This window comes from Cotesia typhae, unplaced genomic scaffold, assembly GCF_013202065.1.
Source record: "Cotesia typhae breed Kobodo isofemale line unplaced genomic scaffold, CoteBio_Ctyphae contig_48, whole genome shotgun sequence".
NCBI classification, from domain to species: domain Eukaryota; kingdom Metazoa; phylum Arthropoda; class Insecta; order Hymenoptera; family Braconidae; genus Cotesia; species Cotesia typhae.
In genome coordinates, this window is record NW_027423756.1 from 13,089,583 (window position 1) to 13,108,648 (window position 19,066).

A 19,066-nucleotide genomic window follows, 5' to 3' on the forward strand; every position below is an offset into this window, starting at 1 on the left:
AAATTTTTTCTTCAATAAATTTAAAGAAAAATTGACTATTGAAAAAAAGAAGTAAAAAAAAAAAAAAATGAAATATTTTTTTTCTAAATTACAATCGAGTTTAATATAAATCTAAAAGCGTATTGAATCAATCATTGAGCAGAATCTAGTTAATGGACTAGATGTTATCGAGTAATACAATTATTTATATCGTTTGGATGGTCAATGTCTTAACTCGCGTGATAGAGCAAATGATTTTTAGCATTTTCTCCGCTGAGAGCATGTGTCAAGAGTTATATAAAACAAAATAAAATAAAATTAGGCCTTACTCCCCATTAATATTAAAATAAAAATAAGTACAATGACTTAGACATTTTTTATTATTTTTATTTACTTAGCAGGTGAGTAATATATAGGTCACTCTAATTAAATGGTCGTTGGCTTCCCTGACATTTACTAAAATAAATCGATTTTCTTTTGTACAACAATGTGTGGAGTCGCAATACAACAGGCGTTTCATAAATTATTTTACCAGACATTTTTACCCTATTGATTGTTAAATTACTCAGCAAATGTATCCCGATAATTTTTTTCCATTTAATTAATGCCCGATGTTTTATTTTAAAAGGCCGGAGTGGTTTATCTTCAATTTTAAATTGATGGGTTCAATTGATAAAGTCCGAGGGATTGATTTTGTGATCAAGACATCGTAAATCATGAGTTTATCTGACCTGTATTATTATTTAGATAAAGTCTAATACTGTAATTATTATTTTTATTACAACTATTAAATTTAATAAATTTATAAAATTTTTATTCAATTATTTTTTTTATTAAGCAACATTTAAGAAACGGACAAATAAATTGGAACTGCCGTTAATTTAAAGTTCCGAGCTCCCACGTGAGGCGCAAATTGATGCGTGACTATGGTGATGAGTGTACATTAAGAATCTTGAAAATCGGGTCAAATACTGTTTATCTTTGTTTATAAAATCGTTCCTCGGTAAACATTATTTTTTAGGGCTGGCAATTATTTTTTCGCAAACATACCGTAAAAAAGGAGCGCTTCTTCGGCCTCTTTTCTGTGAACTGATTACTCACATTCAGAGCAAATAAATTTATTTGATTGCAATAAGCGTAAAAGCTTTTTGTGTTTATTTTTCATTGAGAGAATAATATCAATGGACGGTTATTAATCGTGACATTTATTAATGTTAAATTAAAATTTATCGCTGGTAATTATTTGTAGGACCTTTTCGACACAGTTACAAGTAGAGCGATCAAGTATCTTTACGCTGACATATCATCATGACATTTATTTTATTTTTTTTTAGAATTAAAAATAAATTTTTATTAAAAAGTAAAATATTGAAATTTTCTTTAGAAAAAAAAATTTTTTATTTAATTTTAATCGATAAATATTTTTTTTTTAATTAATTTATTTAAAGTCGCCCTGATATCTCAGGTCCTCAGCGACTAGATCAATTATTTAGATAAAAAAAAAAAAAAAAAAAGAGGAAAAAATTTACTGCAAGTGTCAATTTATTTTAAAATTTAAATTTATTAATAAAATTTTCATTTAAAAATTTTTATAATAATTATTTAATTAAAAAATATTTTACCTGCAATTTTAAAATTATTTTAAAAATATTCTTTTAACTTCCAAAACATATCGGCGTATTTTAAATCCCACCGAAAAATAAATTTCACATTAAATTAACAAAAAAATATTTAATAAATCATTTTCATCCACAAAAATCGATTTAACTTTCACTTAAAAGTGAATTTATCGTAAACAAACACTATCTAAAAAATTTTAAATAATTTTTGTACTATTTGCAAGCACTAAATTGAATAGAATGACTAATCAACACTTTCCCAGCGACATAAAAATAAATATAATCACAGCAATACATTTTAGAGAGGCAGGACGAGGGCACACGTGGCCGCGAAGGACGCGCCGAGGCATTTGAAGGGGTTGTCGCAGTGTTAAAGTTGATCGCCCCTGTAACGCCGGGCGTCACGTGGACGAAACGTCACGGTACTGGTACTTGGGGCATATTTCGTGGTAGGGATGGTTGTGGTTAACCACCCTTAACGTGGAATCAACAAGCTGATTTAATTCTCGAGTAATCCCACTCACATTATTTAAAAAGTTGTTTTATTACTATTGTAAATTACAAATAATAAATTATGAATTATTCAATTGTAAAATTGTTGTATGAATTAAATTTATTTTATTTTTCTGTTCTGGTCACTTTGATATGTTACTATGTAGAGCAAGTTATAGCTGACCCACATGACTATATTTTACGATCCTTCCTATCCGTTTAGAGATCAAATGCAGTGAAACTACTCTACATTATATTGCTTGAACTAAACCTGCAATCAAGCGCGTCAACATGAAAAAAACTCGCGATGTTTTTTATAAGCCTTTTATTTCTTTTTTTATTAAAACTTTTTAAAAAAATTCTCTAGTTTTGATAAGTTTAATTATTCAATTATTTATTCTTAAAAATTAAATACATTATCGGTAATTTTAAAAATTTATTAATTAAAAAATAAATTATTTACTCAGAATTTTAGATAAAAAGTTTTTTTCTTAAATTTTTAAAAATTATTTTTAATATTAAAAAATTAATTATTGTAAAAGTAAAAATTAAAATCTGAAATCTCGACTAAATTTTGATAAAAATTTCTAATTCGAGCTTTTAAAAATAATTAAATTTATTCAGCATAAAAATAAAATTTAAATTATTTTGAAGAAGTTACATATATTGATTCAAAGAAGAAACAAATGTGAGCTTAACATATAAGCCGGGAATTACTCCATGAAATATGATCGAAAATCAATAATCCGTCTATGTAGTCAAAGTAATATACAGTTATATATAGAAACTGCGTGCGACATAATTTGAACGCGATGACTCAGACTTAATAATTCGGTGGATAATATCTAAGAACGTATCTATAAAAGTATAAGAACCCCTTATATTACAATTCAACAAAACAAAGTTCTTACAACAGTGTTCTCCAGTGGAATAAAAATCGCGTGATAACAACCGAGTCAGCCTTATAAAGTCTTATCTGTCCGCCCTTTTCAAATCACTCGACCTTTTGCTTTGTCACTTCATTATTGCCTCAACTTTTTTTTCCCGTAAAAACTAAATTACTTTTCTGTCGCCGTGATTTTTACCGCGATTTGATTGGTTTAGAAATTTTTACGACGGCAAAATAACGCAGTAGATACAGCGTGTCTTTAAATGTCCTGCGGGAGCGAAGGGAATGGATTGCACCGGCTTATCGTGGAATATTCTGCCTGCGCTAAGATATATACTGTTATATGTGGGGTCACTTGCCCTTATACTGTTTCTGTGTGGCTGTATTCTTTATATATATGTAGGGGAATGAGTCGAGACTGACCGACGGGTTCTTAGTTCACCCCAAATTACCATAAACTTGCACGCAACCACAATGTCCAGGAAGACGATAAGCGACTGAGGTAGTTTACTTTTCTCCCGATCTCTTTTTTGGCTTTCTATTATCGTTTACTCGTATTAAATTCACCCGAATATAATTTATTATATATTTTGACACCGTTATCTATTTACATATGTTTTACGTTTAAAAATTGGGTCATAATTCAAAATAATAAAAAAAATAAACCGTTTATTTTTTGACGGAGAATTTTAAAGCGATTGCGTGATTTAAAAAATTTTTATTTTAAGTATTCAGATTTAAGATAATTTTTTTTTTTAAGAGGATCGATTTATTTTTACACGAACAATTAAATTAACTTTTAATAAAAATTTTTTAAAATAAAAATTTTTAGATTAAAAATATTATCTGATATGATAGAATGACCCACTTTATTTTTGTCGCGTGTGCGTTACAATTAGCCAATGCGACATGTTGCATTCGTTACAGTAAATCATCTATATCGATTTATTCGGTGCGTTAAAAAACTTTCCACACATGGAAGTATTTTTAAAAAGTTTATTTCTTACAATAAACATTTACAAAAACATGTACAAAATTTACTCACACTCAAATTATTAAATAATATCTTAGGATGTATTTTATAAATAAAAAGAGATTAATTTATGCCTATTTTAATAAATAAACAGTGGCATCTCAAAATATATTACCGTATAAATAAATATTAAGTACAAAAGATAGAATATTTACAAGATTCGTTGTTTAATTAATTTTTTTTTTTTTTATTTAATTATAACTCGGTGGTTTCTACTTTTTTACCGAGAGGATTATTTAGGACTGGATTTTGGTGCTGGTAGATTGGAGACTCTCGACAAGATTCGCTTTGGTTGGCTGTTATACTTTCTACACTGTAAAAATAATAAAAATAAAAAATATTAATCAAATTTTTTTAAAATGAATTTTAAATAATAATTTTGCAATTAAATTTGCCAAAAAAAAATTTTATTAAGTAAACTGCAAATTATTTATAAATTGCCTTATAAAAATTATTATCCTTAAAAAAAAAAAATAAATTTTTGTTCTTAAAATATAATATTTAATAAATAAATTAATTAATCTTATCAAAAAAAAATTTATTTGATTTAAATAATTCAAAATAATTGTAAATAATAACTTTGATAAAAATTTTAATGAAAAAAATTTTTTTTTAATTAAAAAAAAAAATTTTTTTTTTTTTTAAATAAATTTTAAATTACCTAGATATTGAACCAGGTCCGGGTTGAGTATAATAAGGATTTTCATTGGCAATTCTTTCCCCGGAATTTCTCTCCACGACTTCTTCATTATTCAAAGCATTTTCATCCAGTGAATCACGATCCGAGTTATGACTAAAAGATTCATCACTTTTAAACCATTCATTCTCGTAAGCATGCATCCAAATGGGATTCGACCCCTCCACACTGTGTTTATTAGTATTTGGAACCCTCCCTGGCCCGCGAATAAACTCAGACTCATTGGTAGTAAACGGAGAAGCATTGGCAGCCTTCAATTGTCGCTTGAACGAAGCTCTCTGCGATAAGCAAATCGCAATGCACATAATCAACAGCGCGCCAAGAAACAGCGTCAGTACCAGCAGCCAAAAAGTAGTTCCAGCTTGCTCAATTTGGACTATCGCCTGCGACTCGGCCGGCTGGGTGTCCAAAACGTTGAAATCCTTGAAAAGACCGTCCAATTTTTCGATGTTGCGATCTACGAGCTCAAGAACTTCAGAGACGTCCAAAATTGAATTATCCCTACGGTTTACCAGATGAAGATACAGATCCGTTCTCGTGCGATCGACAGACCCGTCTTGATTTTCGTGGACTTTGTACTCGTCGACATTCACGATTGCTCCCGTTACATTTCCAAGAATTCTAAAAAATAATAGATTTTTTCAAATTTTTTCCAAAATTTATTTCAAAAATTTGAACTTACTCTCGAAAATTGTCAATTCGATTCCGAACTTCTGGAGGATGTTGCCTCAGGACGAATCTAACCCTCTGATCTTCTCTCAGCAGATAAATAAAAACCCGAGAGGTGTCTTTAAGCCCGTCGGTGTCATTAGCGAGCACCATAAAGTCAAAGTAGCCCTTCATTCTTGGCTGAGGATCAAAATTCAAAGTCACCGCGCCGGTTAGTCTGTCTACTAAGAAAGGCTGGATGTTCATGTCGTCCAGGCCTTCAGTGAGAGTCATGTGAATTTTTCCAACCTGGTAGTAGCTCACTGCAGCGTTGTCTCCAGTGTCTAAATCAATTGCCTGTTTGGAAAAATCCCAATAAATTTCAAATCTTGACTAAAAGTCATTGATCTCAAGCTTTACCTTAACATGAATGACTTCAGTAGCGAAATCAGCTTCTGTAGTCACTCCACCAGTAAACACTTTGCTGACAAATCTCGGCGCGTTGTCATTGACATCATTAACAGTGATGACAACTTTCAGTAGAGTATCATCAGCAGAATCAAAAAAGCTTTCGTTTTCAGGAACGGTAGAACAATCTTCAGTTGCTTTCACCAAAAGCAAATGTTCCTCTAGAGTTTCTCTGTCTAATTTTTCGGCAGTCTGAAATTAAATACTAACTATGTTTTAAATGCCCGCGATCAATAGAACGTTATTCACTTACGGTAAGCTTGTGGCTGTAAGGATCTAAGGTAAAGTAGCCGTTGTTATTCCCGCCGACGATAAAGTAGCAAACTTGGGTCGGCGGGTCGTCTAAATCGTCGACTTCATCTCTATCAATCGTTTCCGGAAGATCAACAACTTCCGAACCTGGGGGTTTTTCTTCCGTAAATGTTACTGTGAATACGTCTACCAAAAATTGCGGTTCGTAATCATTGATATTCCGGACGTAGATGATGAGATCCAAGTCCGTGCTCAGAGGTGTTGGAATTCCCAGATCATACGCTTCGATTCTTATCTGAAAAGTGCAAACTTTAGAAAATTTGGACTAAAGAAGACTCAATTATCAATCGAAAGTATTCTACCTCATACATCTTCTGAGTTTCGCGATCTAATGACTGTTTAAGAGTCACCACTCCAGTTTTGTCATCAATCTGAAATGTTCTCCAGTGACCAGCGAGATCTTGCTTCAACCGATAGTGGACTTCTCCGTTTAATCCAGTATCCGCGTCTTGGGCTTCGACTTGAATTATAGTCGAGCCAACAGTCATATTTTCTGGTACGCGAATAGTTGTGTTGTGCTGAGGGCTCAAAAATACTGGAGGATTGTCATTGTAATCCGTGACACAGACCTTCAAGTACTTATTGTCTTGATTGGCTGGAGATCCAAGATCACGGGCTTCCAGTAGCAGCGAATAGTTGCCGAATTTTCCTCTCAAGGAACTCACAGCTTTTATCTTGACTGTCCAATAATCAGTTTGCTCCAGCAAAAACAAGCCCATTTCATTTCCAGTTAAGATTCTGAACATTATCTGTCCATTAAGACTCGCCGGGTTATCAGCGTCGGTCGCTTTGATGATCGCTATTGCGTCTCTAATGTCATGGAACTCGGATATTGTAATACACTCTTCAGGTATTTCCATTTTAGGAGAATTGTCATTAACATCCTCGACTATTACTTCTATTTGTTTGAATGCATTTCGTGATTCTCCAGCCGTGTAACCAAATTGGTAGTTATCCCACGCTTCTATTATTATCACATAGTTACTTTTTGCTTCCCAGTCAATTTCATTCACCACAGACAAAACTCCAGTCTCAGGATGGATTGCAAATCTTCCTTGTGAAGACATATGGTCCAATAAATAAGTTATTTTTCCATAATCACCGCTGTCAGGATCTCTCGCTTCAATTTGAATCACTTCCGTTCCTATTTTCGTATTTTCTATGATCGTAATATTGGTAACATCGGTTATAAAATAGGGATTGTTGTCATTTTCATCCAGAATTTGAATGTAAACTTCCGACAAACTGGCTCGTTGCGGCACACCAGAATCAGTAGCCCGTACTGTCAAATTCAGCCACGAATATACTTCCCGATCCATTTTATTCGCAACAACCATTTCTCCAGTTTCTGGATCCAAGTGTACAAGATCAGTAGCTTCAGCCGGCCCTTCCAGGGAGTAAGTTATCGTCCGATTTTTGTCAGCATCATCAGCAACGATACTCGCGATATGAACCCCATTTTTGCTGTTTTCCATCACAGATCTTCTATAAAACGGCCTTCGAAATTTAGGATTGTTATCATTTTCATCTTCAATCACCACATTCAGTGTCGCTGACGCCGACTGGCTCCCTTTCACAGCAGCCAAGTCTTCTACAACTAATCCCAACTTAATTGTCTCCACTCTTTCACGATCCAGTAGTTTTACGACTCTCAGAAGACCATCCAAAGCATTGAGTTCAAAAGCCGCTAGATAATCATACTCTTGAATTCGAATTAGAGTCCCTTCTTCATTTCTCGCTTCCGAAGAATTCGGATCAATTCTGTACCGCAGAATTGGAGCAATATCCGGGTCATTAGCTACAATTCGATGGACGTACGCTTCAACTTGGGTATTTTCTCGAATAGAAACAGTCCCTGGATCTACAAAAACCGGTGGTTTGTTGTTGACATCAATGATTGTGATATTTACCAAAACTTGGGCCGACTTTTGAACGTCAGTACCGCTGTCAATTGCAACAACTGTTAAAGCATACTTTGTAGTTTTTGGTGAAGTTAAATCTGGGTCTAAATTAGACCCTGGCGCTACTTTGATCAGCCCGCTTTCAGGACTGATGACAAATTTATCCCCCGCGCCATTTTGGATCCGATAGACTAGTTTGTTGTTCGGTGAAGACAAGTCTTTGTCCCAAGCCTTGACTTGCAGAATACTCGTTCCTCCAACGAGGTCTTCTGGGATGTTTTTCTGGTAAATAGCGCGTTCGAACATCGGTTCGTTGTCATTCACATCCTTCAAGTAGACAATAAAAGGAACGTCTGAACTCAAGCTGGGAGTTCCCAAGTCCCTTGCTCTGATGGTCAATTTCAAAGGACGGATGGAAGATTCTTTGTGGCCAGGAATCATTGGCAGTGCTTCGAAATCCATCGGATAGGCTGGTCTGACAGATCCGTTTCTTGAATCGATAGTAAAATTCCTCGAAAACTCACTCGCAACTATCGAATAAACGATTTCAGAATTTTTAGTCCCATTCAAGTCGATGTCAAACGCCTCAACCGTTACTGGCGATTCAGATTTTCCTTTGTTTTCCAGAAGAACAACCTCGTATTTATTCTGCACAAAAACAGGTGCATTGTCATTCACATCATCTATATTAACCACCAGTTGTACAGTATTGCGGTTTCCCCTTCCAAGGTCATCCCGAGCTTCTACCGTGAGATAATGCCGGGCTACGAGTTCGCGGTCGAACCCCGGGCCCGTTTGCTTCACTGTAATGATACCGGAGGTTGAATTCAGCTTCAAAGCATACGCAATGCTACCTCCTAAATTGGTGTATCTGATTCCCGAACTTCCGTAGTTCCCACTGTCGTCGTCAAAAGCTTGGATCCAGGCCACAGTGGTTCCAGCTGGGCAGTTTTCCGGAACGCTAACTTCGTAGACAGATTTCGAGAATTCCGGGTAGTTGTCATTTTGGTCCTTGATGTAAATTGTCACGGGCACTACGCTGAATTTCGGATGAAACAGAGCGACTTCTTTTGCGACAAGTGTCAAATTTATCACCGAACGTTGCTCAAAGTCCAGCTCCGCCGGATTTTTGACTCGGATCAAAAATGATGCTTCGTTGATGCCCCTAAATGGCGTTACTTCAAAAATACCAGCGTCGTCGCCGATGAACATCTGAAAGGTGCCGTTAGATCCCAAATCATGGTCGTACACTTCAGGAATTGAATCTCCGAGGAAGTTTACGGGGGTGTTAGGAGGCGCGTTTTCGTTTATTTCAGCTACATAACGATCGCTGCGGAATCTTGGAGTCTCGTCGTTTACATCCGTGAGAATAATAGTCACTTCTGTGGTTACTGAAGGCGTCGGAACAACTCGAGAAATTTCTTTAACAGTTATCTCCAAGATAAATGTCCCGTCGCCATTGTCCTCGGCTTCTCTATCTAATTGAGCGCGTGTGAAAACGAGGCCCGAATTCGCGTCAATGTCGAAGAGGTTTCTGGGTCCTTCGGAGATACTATATGATACTCGGTTGTTGATTCCCTTGTCGCCATCGATAGCTCGGACTGTAACAGAAGATAAATCCTGATGAGTTGGAAAAATATTGTGATATATTTCTTGAGAAAAAAATAATAGGATCAATTTGAAAATGATTGCTGTGAATGCTCAACAAACCTTGGAGAACGGAAGTTCCAATCTTGGCATTTTCGCTAATTCGGGCGACTGGAGTCATGGCAATGAACTCCGGCGGCTGATCCTCAACATCCTGGACTTTAACCAAGATCGCCGTTGTTCCTGTATTTATCTGAGGGAAAAAATTAATAAACAAATTGAGCTGTCAATTAGTTTCAGTAAATAAAGTTTCTGTTTTACTCACTCTCCCATTAATTGCACGGTCGACGGCAAGGATCCTCAGCTGATAGAGGTATTTTTTTTCATAATCGAGCTTACCAGCGAGACGAATAACACCTTTACCGCTGACAGTTGAGATTGAGAACACATCATTATCTCCATCAAGCTCTTGCAGGTGGTAAACTACCTGACCATGAGGACCTTCATCAGCGTCCATAGCTTCTAAAGTGGTTAATATACCTGGTCCCGAGTCTTCCTTCACTGTCAGGGTCGTGGGGTGGGGACGAAAAGTTGGGATATTATCGTTAATATCCTCCACCAGGAGCAATAGACTCTGGGTAATGAAGTTTCCGTCGCCTAGTTTGTCATCGGTTAGGGTCAGGACTATTGTGTACTCGTCTTTTACCTGCAATATTTTTTTTAATTATTTTTTTAATATTTTAGAAGTTTGATTAGGGTAAAAAAAAATTTTTTCTTCACTTTTAGTTATTTTTTTAAAATTAGATATAATTTTTAAGAATATTAAATAGAAAAAAATTTCTTTTTCGATTAATTTTGATCCTTAAATTCATTTTTTAAGCCAATATAATTTAGAATAAAATTACAAAAATGCAAGAATTGAAAAATTTATTAAGTAATAATTTTTTTTTTTTTTTTTTTTTTTGTAGAAAATTCAAATTTGTAATTTTATTATTACAAAAAAAAAATTAAAATGAGCTTTCAATAAATTTATTATCAAGTTATATTTAATGTTTCAAAATACGAAATAAAAATGAAACTAAATTTTATTTTTTACAAAATAAAAAAAAAAAGAAAATTAAATTAAGTTCTAAAATATTTAGAAAAAAATCCTATACAATAATCATAAAAGACAAAAGTGTATTTTAGAACCAATGTCAAGTTCGATTGAGCCCAATAATTTCCGGAAATGCCGCATCGGACTTGGTTGACTAATCTTCACCGAGTTTCACTTTAATGCGCTTGACAATGTTATTATTCCGACAATGTCGAGCGTTGGCGATTCGATTCGCGGCAAGTAGACTGCCAACCAAGCTAAGCGTGACGGTCACAACGCTGTGCAGAAATAAATAGCAAAGAAAGAAGAGCAAGAAGAAGAAGAAGAAAAGAGGATTGTGAGAGGTAGATGGTCTCTTTTACGCTCGGAGAAACACGGAACCTCGCTCGCGCGGGTAATTGAAGTTAGCGAAGATAGTTGTCGAGTTAATACGACGTCGAACTGACTCTTTGTGCTCAGTTGCTATCGATTATCTAGTATCAGTGACATCTCGAATTAACCGGTCCAAGGAGCGCGTATTTTCCCATTCCGATAAACAAACAATTGCATACCTCTCTGTCCAGCAATTTGTTGAGATAAATATTGGCCTCCTGAGTCCCGACAGTATCGACTCGAATTACGTCAGCTCCTGGCTGATCTTTAACTCCGAACCTGAGACTGTCGCCGTCGGGATCAATGCCTCTAAGTCTGTAAATTAAGCTTCCTAGAAAATGAAACAGCGTGGCAATTATTTTTTAATCCTTAATGATATAAAATTATTGAAAGCAAAAACGGTAATTACCGACGGGGGTTTCGGGTCCTTCTTTCAGTCTCACCACGATCTCAGTCTGTCCGTTTATGAGGAACTGCGGTGGGTGATTTCTAGCGAGACAGGGAGATGCCATGCAGATTAGCACGCAAAACAGTTTAAGTCGTACCTTTCTTAAGGACATTAAGATCCCACAGAGAGACATTGTTTCCGTCAACATCATTTCATAACTATAAATTTATGGTTGTACTTTATCGTTAACATAATTCGTATTTTCACCATCTGTATGACTCTAATGCAAGTGCTCGGTGGTTGATGGAAACCACGCCTCAGCTTAGACATTAATATTATTATACAGGTTTATATGTTACAGAATTATTAAATTATAAATTGTAAAACTTTCGCTTGGAGTGTAATAACCAGACTGAATGGTAGAGCCATTGAGAAGCTGATTAATTAGCCTTCCAGTCGCGGTCAATTAGTCAGGAAAGTCTAAGGAATTCTCATGTTCTGCATCGTTTCATTGCACCTGAAAAGAATAAATATAGTGTAACGATTGTCGTGGAATTGGGTTACTTGGTAATATCTTTTTGTTCAGATTTTATTCACATATAAAATTCATTATTTCTTGAAATAATTTTTTACATAATTGATAATTATAATCAATTGTTCATTATTTAGAAACTATCAATTAAATATTAATAATTAATAATAATTCGATAAAAAAAATTTTTTATTCCCCCATCAGAAAATTCGACTTATTTTTTTTTTTTTTTTTAATAAATTGGCCATATATAAGAATATTATTATATATTAAACTTAATATGACTTTATATTTCCATTTTAGGCTTTATATAGCAATATATAATTTTTTTAAATAAATAGTATCAAAATTCTCCGATAGGTGGCGCATGGTCGTTAAATATTCTCAATAGAAGAGAGTTAAATTCAAGATATATAAGTAATAAAATAAAAATAATTATTTCGACTCTTCTAGAGAACTTATTTTCCATTAATTTTTAATTTAAATACTTATTAAGAAAGTTTTTTTAAAAAATAAATAGTCAATTTTAAAGAAAAATGATTTTTTTAGTTTTATATAGCTTTAAATAATTTTTTTTCACGGGTAATAATTAATAATAATTTCCCTAATATTATAAAAATGAAAATTTTCTAGAGCCCAACAAAGTTAGCATGTATTTCTTCCATCCTACCGATTAAAACTGCGCCCGTTATTTAAACTGGTCTCTTAAACCATAAACTTTATTATTCCATATTAGCGTTAAAGTAATATAATTAACAACAACAATAATAATTACAATTAATTGGTTCGGAAATCCAGTATCATTTAGCATTTAAAGTTATTAACTCTGTTTACAGTTCTGCGTTATATATTCAGAGACTGCCACGCTAAATGCTCAATCACGACATAATAAAATAAAACGGTACCGAGATGATCGAGTTTGCGTGCAGTCTATTTAACTCTGTTTATATTTATTAAAACATTACACTTATATCCATCTCGAATAATTCTACGCCGGCGCAAAAAGTGTCGGCTCACAATCAGTAAGTAGTTTTAAGAGAACGCGCGCGCGTACACTGAAAATTATTATGAATAACTATCTCTCTTTAACTCCACGGATCTTTCTCTCTTTTTAAACAAGTTAAGTACTTACACTTACTCTTGTGATTCTCTGACACTGTATGCGAGCCTGATACTCGGCGCACGTGAGCGCTCGCAGCTTGCGCACGTCGTGTAACAATCGCGTCATTTTCTTTCGATTCGATATCTAATTTTTTGACTACCATCGTTCCAAATATCAGCTCTCTAGTTCTTTTATCTCTTATCTCGCGGGTTCATCTGGGATCTTCTTAAACGGAAGGCGCCAAACTCGGTTCTCGAACCCAAATAACAATTCTTCAAGATTATTTTATCATAAAAAATAACAATGAAGACAAATTAATTTTTTTTCGAAGTATGATTTGTCGAAAATCTTCCTGAAACTTGAAACGCTTTCTTCCCATTTTTTTTTACTGTTTAATGTCCGACGGGAGTAATTATCGTTAATGCGAGTACTAACATCTAGGAATCTCAAGTGTGATGTGACGATGTACCTACTGATGTTGAAGTGAAAGCTTCGACACTGACATGTCGTTAAACTTGAAACAAGACAGTTGTTAAATACACATTACGCTTACCACCTATTAATACACACCTGGATACATAGCTAAATATGTTAACGAGTTTTTTTTGCTCAAAGCATTTCTAGAATCAGTTTGCTCTGTCATAAGTGCATAAGTGCATTACTAGAACTCGGACAATAAAAATTTTTGCAACTGGTTGCACAATTGCTAAAATAAAACCACGAATTAATTTTTAAATAGGCCAACAAATTTTTAATGAGTCAATTAATTTATTATACATATTTTTTATAGCTTTTTATTTAAATAGCAAACTGCATTCCTGCTTTATATCTATTTGTTCGTCGAAGAAAGTTTGATCTTGCGATTGGATGTCACTGCATTGGGTGACGATCTCGATTTCCCCGATAGCAAAGTAAAAGCGGTGATAATACTTTATCTCTTTGCATTTGCTAACAGAATCTCAATGATTGCTTTTAACTTTATGGATTGTTTAACTTACGACCGCATTTGATGATGATAATAATAATAATTGCATCGCTCTCATTGACTATTCTTCTGTTTACGGCAAGAAAGTATCCAGCCGTAGCAAAACGCTAAATTATGTCCGGAAGCTAACTGATTTTAAGCAATTAGTAATTACTTAACTGCTTCTGGCGATTGTTTAAATGCTAACTAAAACTATTAAGAAACTGTACTACTAATTAAATCAGTTTATTTTTTTCTATTTTGTTGTTGTGGAGTATGCTTAAGTATACCCGTGGGGCCGGTGCATGGGGTCTCCGGATTTCCTTTTCAACTGGTGGTTAATGTCTTTTGGGATTGGTATGGAAACGAAATAAATGTTTTTTGTCGGACCCTATTGATTTCCGGTAATTTAATTCCAACTTTTGTATTTTATTTTATGAATAATTTAAGTTAAAAAAATTTTTTAAATAATAATTGTAGCCCAAAAAAATTGAATTTTTAAAATTTTGAATGTCAAAAATTGAATTTTTTTGTTTTTAATATTTTTAATAGCAATTTTATAATTTTCTCAATAAATTATTTTCATTCTAAAAATTTCAAGTCAAAATTTTTTTTAAAATGCCTGATAAATATTTTTTTATAAAAATAAAATAATAATAAATTTTATTTATTATTAAAAATTGATTTTTGTTCTTTAGATTTTTAACTCGATAAAAAAAAAATTCGGAAAAATTCTAATTTCTCTATTTTAAAACTTTTAAGACTTAAAAATTTTTTATTAATTTAATTTTTGTACAAGGCCAAAAAAATTAAATAAAAAAATAAAAATTGAAACTTTTGATGAATATTTTTTGATAAACTGACCGTTGAAAAAAATTAAAAACTCCAGTTGGTTATTTCATTCGTATTCAATGTCAGAGCCGGACAAAAAAGTACAGACAGGACTACAATCGATTGCCACATGACCATCGCGTGCATCAAAAAGTTATCATGGCAGACAAGGGGGCCATAAACTCTTTGGTAACTTAGGCAATAATATTCCGTAGAATTTTCCGTAGTTAACCGACAAGCCGGAAGCAACTCTCACTCAAAGAAGTTTATTCAAGTTTTCAAATAGAAGTATGGATCGTTTATCGTTCTACCTTTACCCGAGCCCATTATTATTATTATTATTTTTTTATTTTTTTTTTTTTTTTTGTTAAAAGCAAATCTCAAGTCTACAATGCGGGCGAGTCAATGCTCTAAATCAATGCCTGTTTTATCTAAACACACAAATTACAGAGATAGTCTGGGTACCGGGGATCTATGTTGAACTTGGAATAATTGTGTTTTAGGCACGTGACGTCATTTCCCACACCTGTCATGCGTGTATCCCTCAGTGATAGTTTAAATATATATAACAGGGAACATACGGGGTACTGCAGACAACACACCACCGTATGTTGTATCCGTCTTGTGAGTCCCACCCCTACTGTGAAAACAATCGTTGCGTGACGATGTTCCGGACTTATATATACGTGACATAATGAAGCAAATGTTTTATCTATACAATTCCACTCCGAATGATAGTAGGAATTTATTTATTATATATTTTTACATAAACTAATGATACCTTTTCTAGAAAGCAACTTGTTAACTCTGCTCCGCGGTCTCTTATTGTTATAAATGTTGTTTTATTGCTGTTATTGTTTATTGGGTTGTGTAACTCACGATAATTAGAGGTAATAGGTATTGATTAGCCTCGGGTTTGATTGAGTAACATTATTATATTTTACTCAATGCACTTGTGTTGAAATTTTTATAAATTACAATCTTTCATTTTTTGTTAATTTTAGAGCCAATAAATGTAAATAATTTTTTTGATATTAAATTTAAGTTTTTTAGGCAAAAAAATCGGACTTTTGTTCAATTTTTAATTTTTTTAATAAAGTAATTCCTAAAATTAGTCCTTTAATTAAAAATTCTCCAGTTTTATCTTAATAATTGAATTAAGTAGTACAAAAATTCAAATTTACCTTCTCGATTACTTTTAATATTTTTAAATTACATTTTTTAAGGTTTAATATTTTTAATTTTTATCAATTTTAATTCCAATGTTTGATTTTAATTTATTATCACAAAAAAAAAATCTAAAATTAATTAATTTTTATCAATTTTAGAGCCAATGAGTGAAAATAATTTTTTTGGATATTTAATATAAGTTTTTTTTAGGCAAAAGTGGGATTTTTGTTCAATTTTTAATTTTTTTTTGTTAAATAATTCCAAAATTTAGTATTCTAATTAAAAATCCTTCAGTTTTATCTCAATAATTTAATTAAGTAGTACAATAAAAAATGTTTTAATTTTTTTAATATTTTTCATACTCTAAAATTAAATTTTTAATGATTTAAAATTTTTAATTTTAATTTACTTTCATAAAAAATTCCAAAAATTGGTTTTCTAACTAAAACAACTCGACTTTTATCGTTATAATTTAATTAGCAAGTAAAAAAAATTCTATCTTAACTTTTCTAGAATCTAATATCTCAATTACATCACAATAATTATCACTAATTACTTCTCTTTAGTCTTTCTATTATTAAGATAAAAATTTATCGTAACTTTGTATCATTCTAATTAGGAAATAAACCAAATTTAACACAAAAAAGCAACAATAAATCATTTAAAATTATTTTATCAATTTTAATTAAATCCGTGTTGATTCAATTACTATATTTTCAAAGATACCCGACCAGTAATTAGAGCAAATTAAAAAGAGAGTATAATATTTCAAAATAACAAACTTCTAATTAAGCTTGTTAATGTAATTAAATAATTAAAACCAGATTCAAAGCTTAAAAATGTAAATATTTAGACCACGTGGTTGATTGCATGCATTTGATTCAATAATTCATTTTTCTTATCTGATTTTCCGGAAACTCTCTAATATTTAAGTTCGATGAATTAATACAATCGATAACAACTGGTTGTAAATAATTAATTACTTGTATTAGCATCGATGTTAAATTTTTCCCAAGTAAAATAGAGGAAACACATTCACAATAAATAGCAGGAATACGAGTTATGATTATAAATAATAAGTCATAACTTCGCGAGCAATGTGAGCTCGATGAGTATTGCGTTCACTCGGTACTAATTGCATGTCAGTTGATTTGTGTGGCATGGTTGGATATGATAGACATTACAGCGAGTTGATCTAAATCTAAATTACAGGTTTTTAATTGTAAAAATATTTTTAGTATTTCTTTCACCCAATTTTAAATTAAAATTAAATTTTTCCAAATTAAGCAATTTAAATTGATACTTACATTTATTGAAATAAAGCAACTATCAATTAAACTCTCAAATTTAACGACACAACACATTGATTAATCACAAATAAATCCAAAATTGTAACTAAAAGAGGCAAAAGTTAGAGAATACTCCTGACCGCTTGTAGAGTGCGGTATCAACTGAAAGTTTAACTCAAGAGCCGCGCGTTGTTTCCCCAGGTTGCCGCGTGGTTCTTCATCGCATGTGTGATGGTGGGCACTGACCGTGGCTTAAGCTGTGCCCGCTAATATCAATCTATATGGAGTTTTTATTCAACCAGGCGTGGACCGTCTTCCGCCACCTTTGGCTGGACATCATGTGTGGATGATAACTATCTGATAGTCTGTTTAAATTTCTCTTTAATTCTATTATGACCAAAAAATAATGCATGTAATAATAATTAATGACTCCTTATTATTATTCTTATGGAGAATAATCTATTGTAATAAAAAAATAAATTTGTTAATTTCATTTCTTTTGATTTACATTTATTATGTGGGTCTTAAGTTGGTCATTATTTTATTTAATGTAATTTTATTTTTCATTTAAAAAAGTCTTATTCATTTTTAATAAAATTTTTTTACAAATTTTAATTTATTAAAAATTAAATTTTTTTAATTATTTTCATAGAAAATTAATTATCAAAAAATTCTAAAATCATTTATTGTAAAAGAATAAAATAATTTTAAACAAAAAAATATTAAAAAAAATCTACCTTTTAATTTATTTCTTCCTGGTAAATTTTTTAAATTATTAAGAAATAAATTGAAGTATTTAATTTCTTAATTCTAAGTAAAAAAAAAAAAAAAAAAAAAAGAGTGTTAATGGCTATTTTAGAGTACTAATAAATTAATAATTAATAAAATAAAATAAATTAAACTCTTTATTTAAATTTTTAAAAATGTCCTTTAAAATAATTACCAAACAATTAAAAATTAATGTAAGTAATTAGAACTACGACTAAAACTTTAAAAGGTAAACTTTTAAATTACCTCAATAAATCAACCAAGAGAAAATTTCTCTGGCTTATCGAGGCTCTAGCTCTATAGAAGCAACAGAACCAACAACCGGTAAATTTCCGTCGGTTGTTTGTATCAAATGTTAGCTCCGGGTTTCCAATAAAAAGGCACGAGAATCCACCTGACTGATCGACAAATGTAAATTCAACAAAATAACTTGGTAAGGTCCTTTGACGAGCCACTGGCTATTTAGTATTCTAATTGAAGCTTGAACGGAGCCACCCAAAAAGCTCATTTAAAATTCAAATCAGTATAATGTTATTTAATTGAGACTTATTTAGTTTTTATTAAACTAGTAAAAAAGACGTTTAAATGGTTTATTTGATGAGCTGTTAATAAAATTTTTGATTGTCTGATAAAAAGGGCCATTACGTTAGTCTCCAGATAATAACAATAATAAAATAAGGAAGCTTAAATTTAAGAGTATCTATATCGGCAGAGATTGTAAATTTTAATAAAAAAGGAGCGTAGCCCATTTAAGGTGAGCCATAGTCAGTGATCCAGGGATCACCAATTCCATCATGCCCAGAAGCCGTGGATCCTTTCATCAAACAAATGATATTCCTCCCCTTGCAATAATCCTCTACGAAAAAGGGCAGAGCCGAATAAAAATAACAAAAAAAAAAAAAAACGGGGGGAAGGGAAGAAGAAATCCG

General features: G+C 32.3%; 1 protein-coding gene across 1 annotated transcript; it reads right to left on the reverse strand.

Moving 5' to 3' along the window:
• Positions 1-4,021: 4,021 nt before the first annotated feature.
• Positions 4,022-17,490, reverse strand: Cad88c (cadherin 88C). The gene is made up of 11 exons (XM_074245766.1): positions 17,388-17,490; positions 11,503-11,998; positions 11,273-11,424; positions 9,951-10,331; positions 9,749-9,878; positions 6,440-9,639; positions 6,079-6,372; positions 5,778-6,017; positions 5,392-5,714; positions 4,674-5,330; positions 4,022-4,325 (listed from the first exon to the last, which is right to left on the reverse strand). Exons 2-11 carry the CDS (start codon positions 11,690-11,692, stop codon positions 4,208-4,210), a joined length of 5,685 nt encoding a protein of 1,894 aa, XP_074101867.1. The 5' UTR covers positions 11,693-11,998; positions 17,388-17,490; the 3' UTR covers positions 4,022-4,207.
• Positions 17,491-19,066: the final 1,576 nt, after the last annotated feature.

Coding starts and splice junctions, on each gene's coding strand:
- Cad88c (XM_074245766.1), bottom strand. CDS start 11,692: ATGATGTTGACGGAAACAATGTCTCTCTGTGGGATCTTAATGTCCTTA. Junction 11,425..11,502: donor AGGACCCGAAACCCCCGTCG/GTAATTACCGTT, acceptor TTCATTTTCTAG/GAAGCTTAATTTACAGACTT. Junction 5,715..5,777: donor CTGAAGTCATTCATGTTAAG/GTAAAGCTTGAG, acceptor TTTTCCAAACAG/GCAATTGATTTAGACACTGG.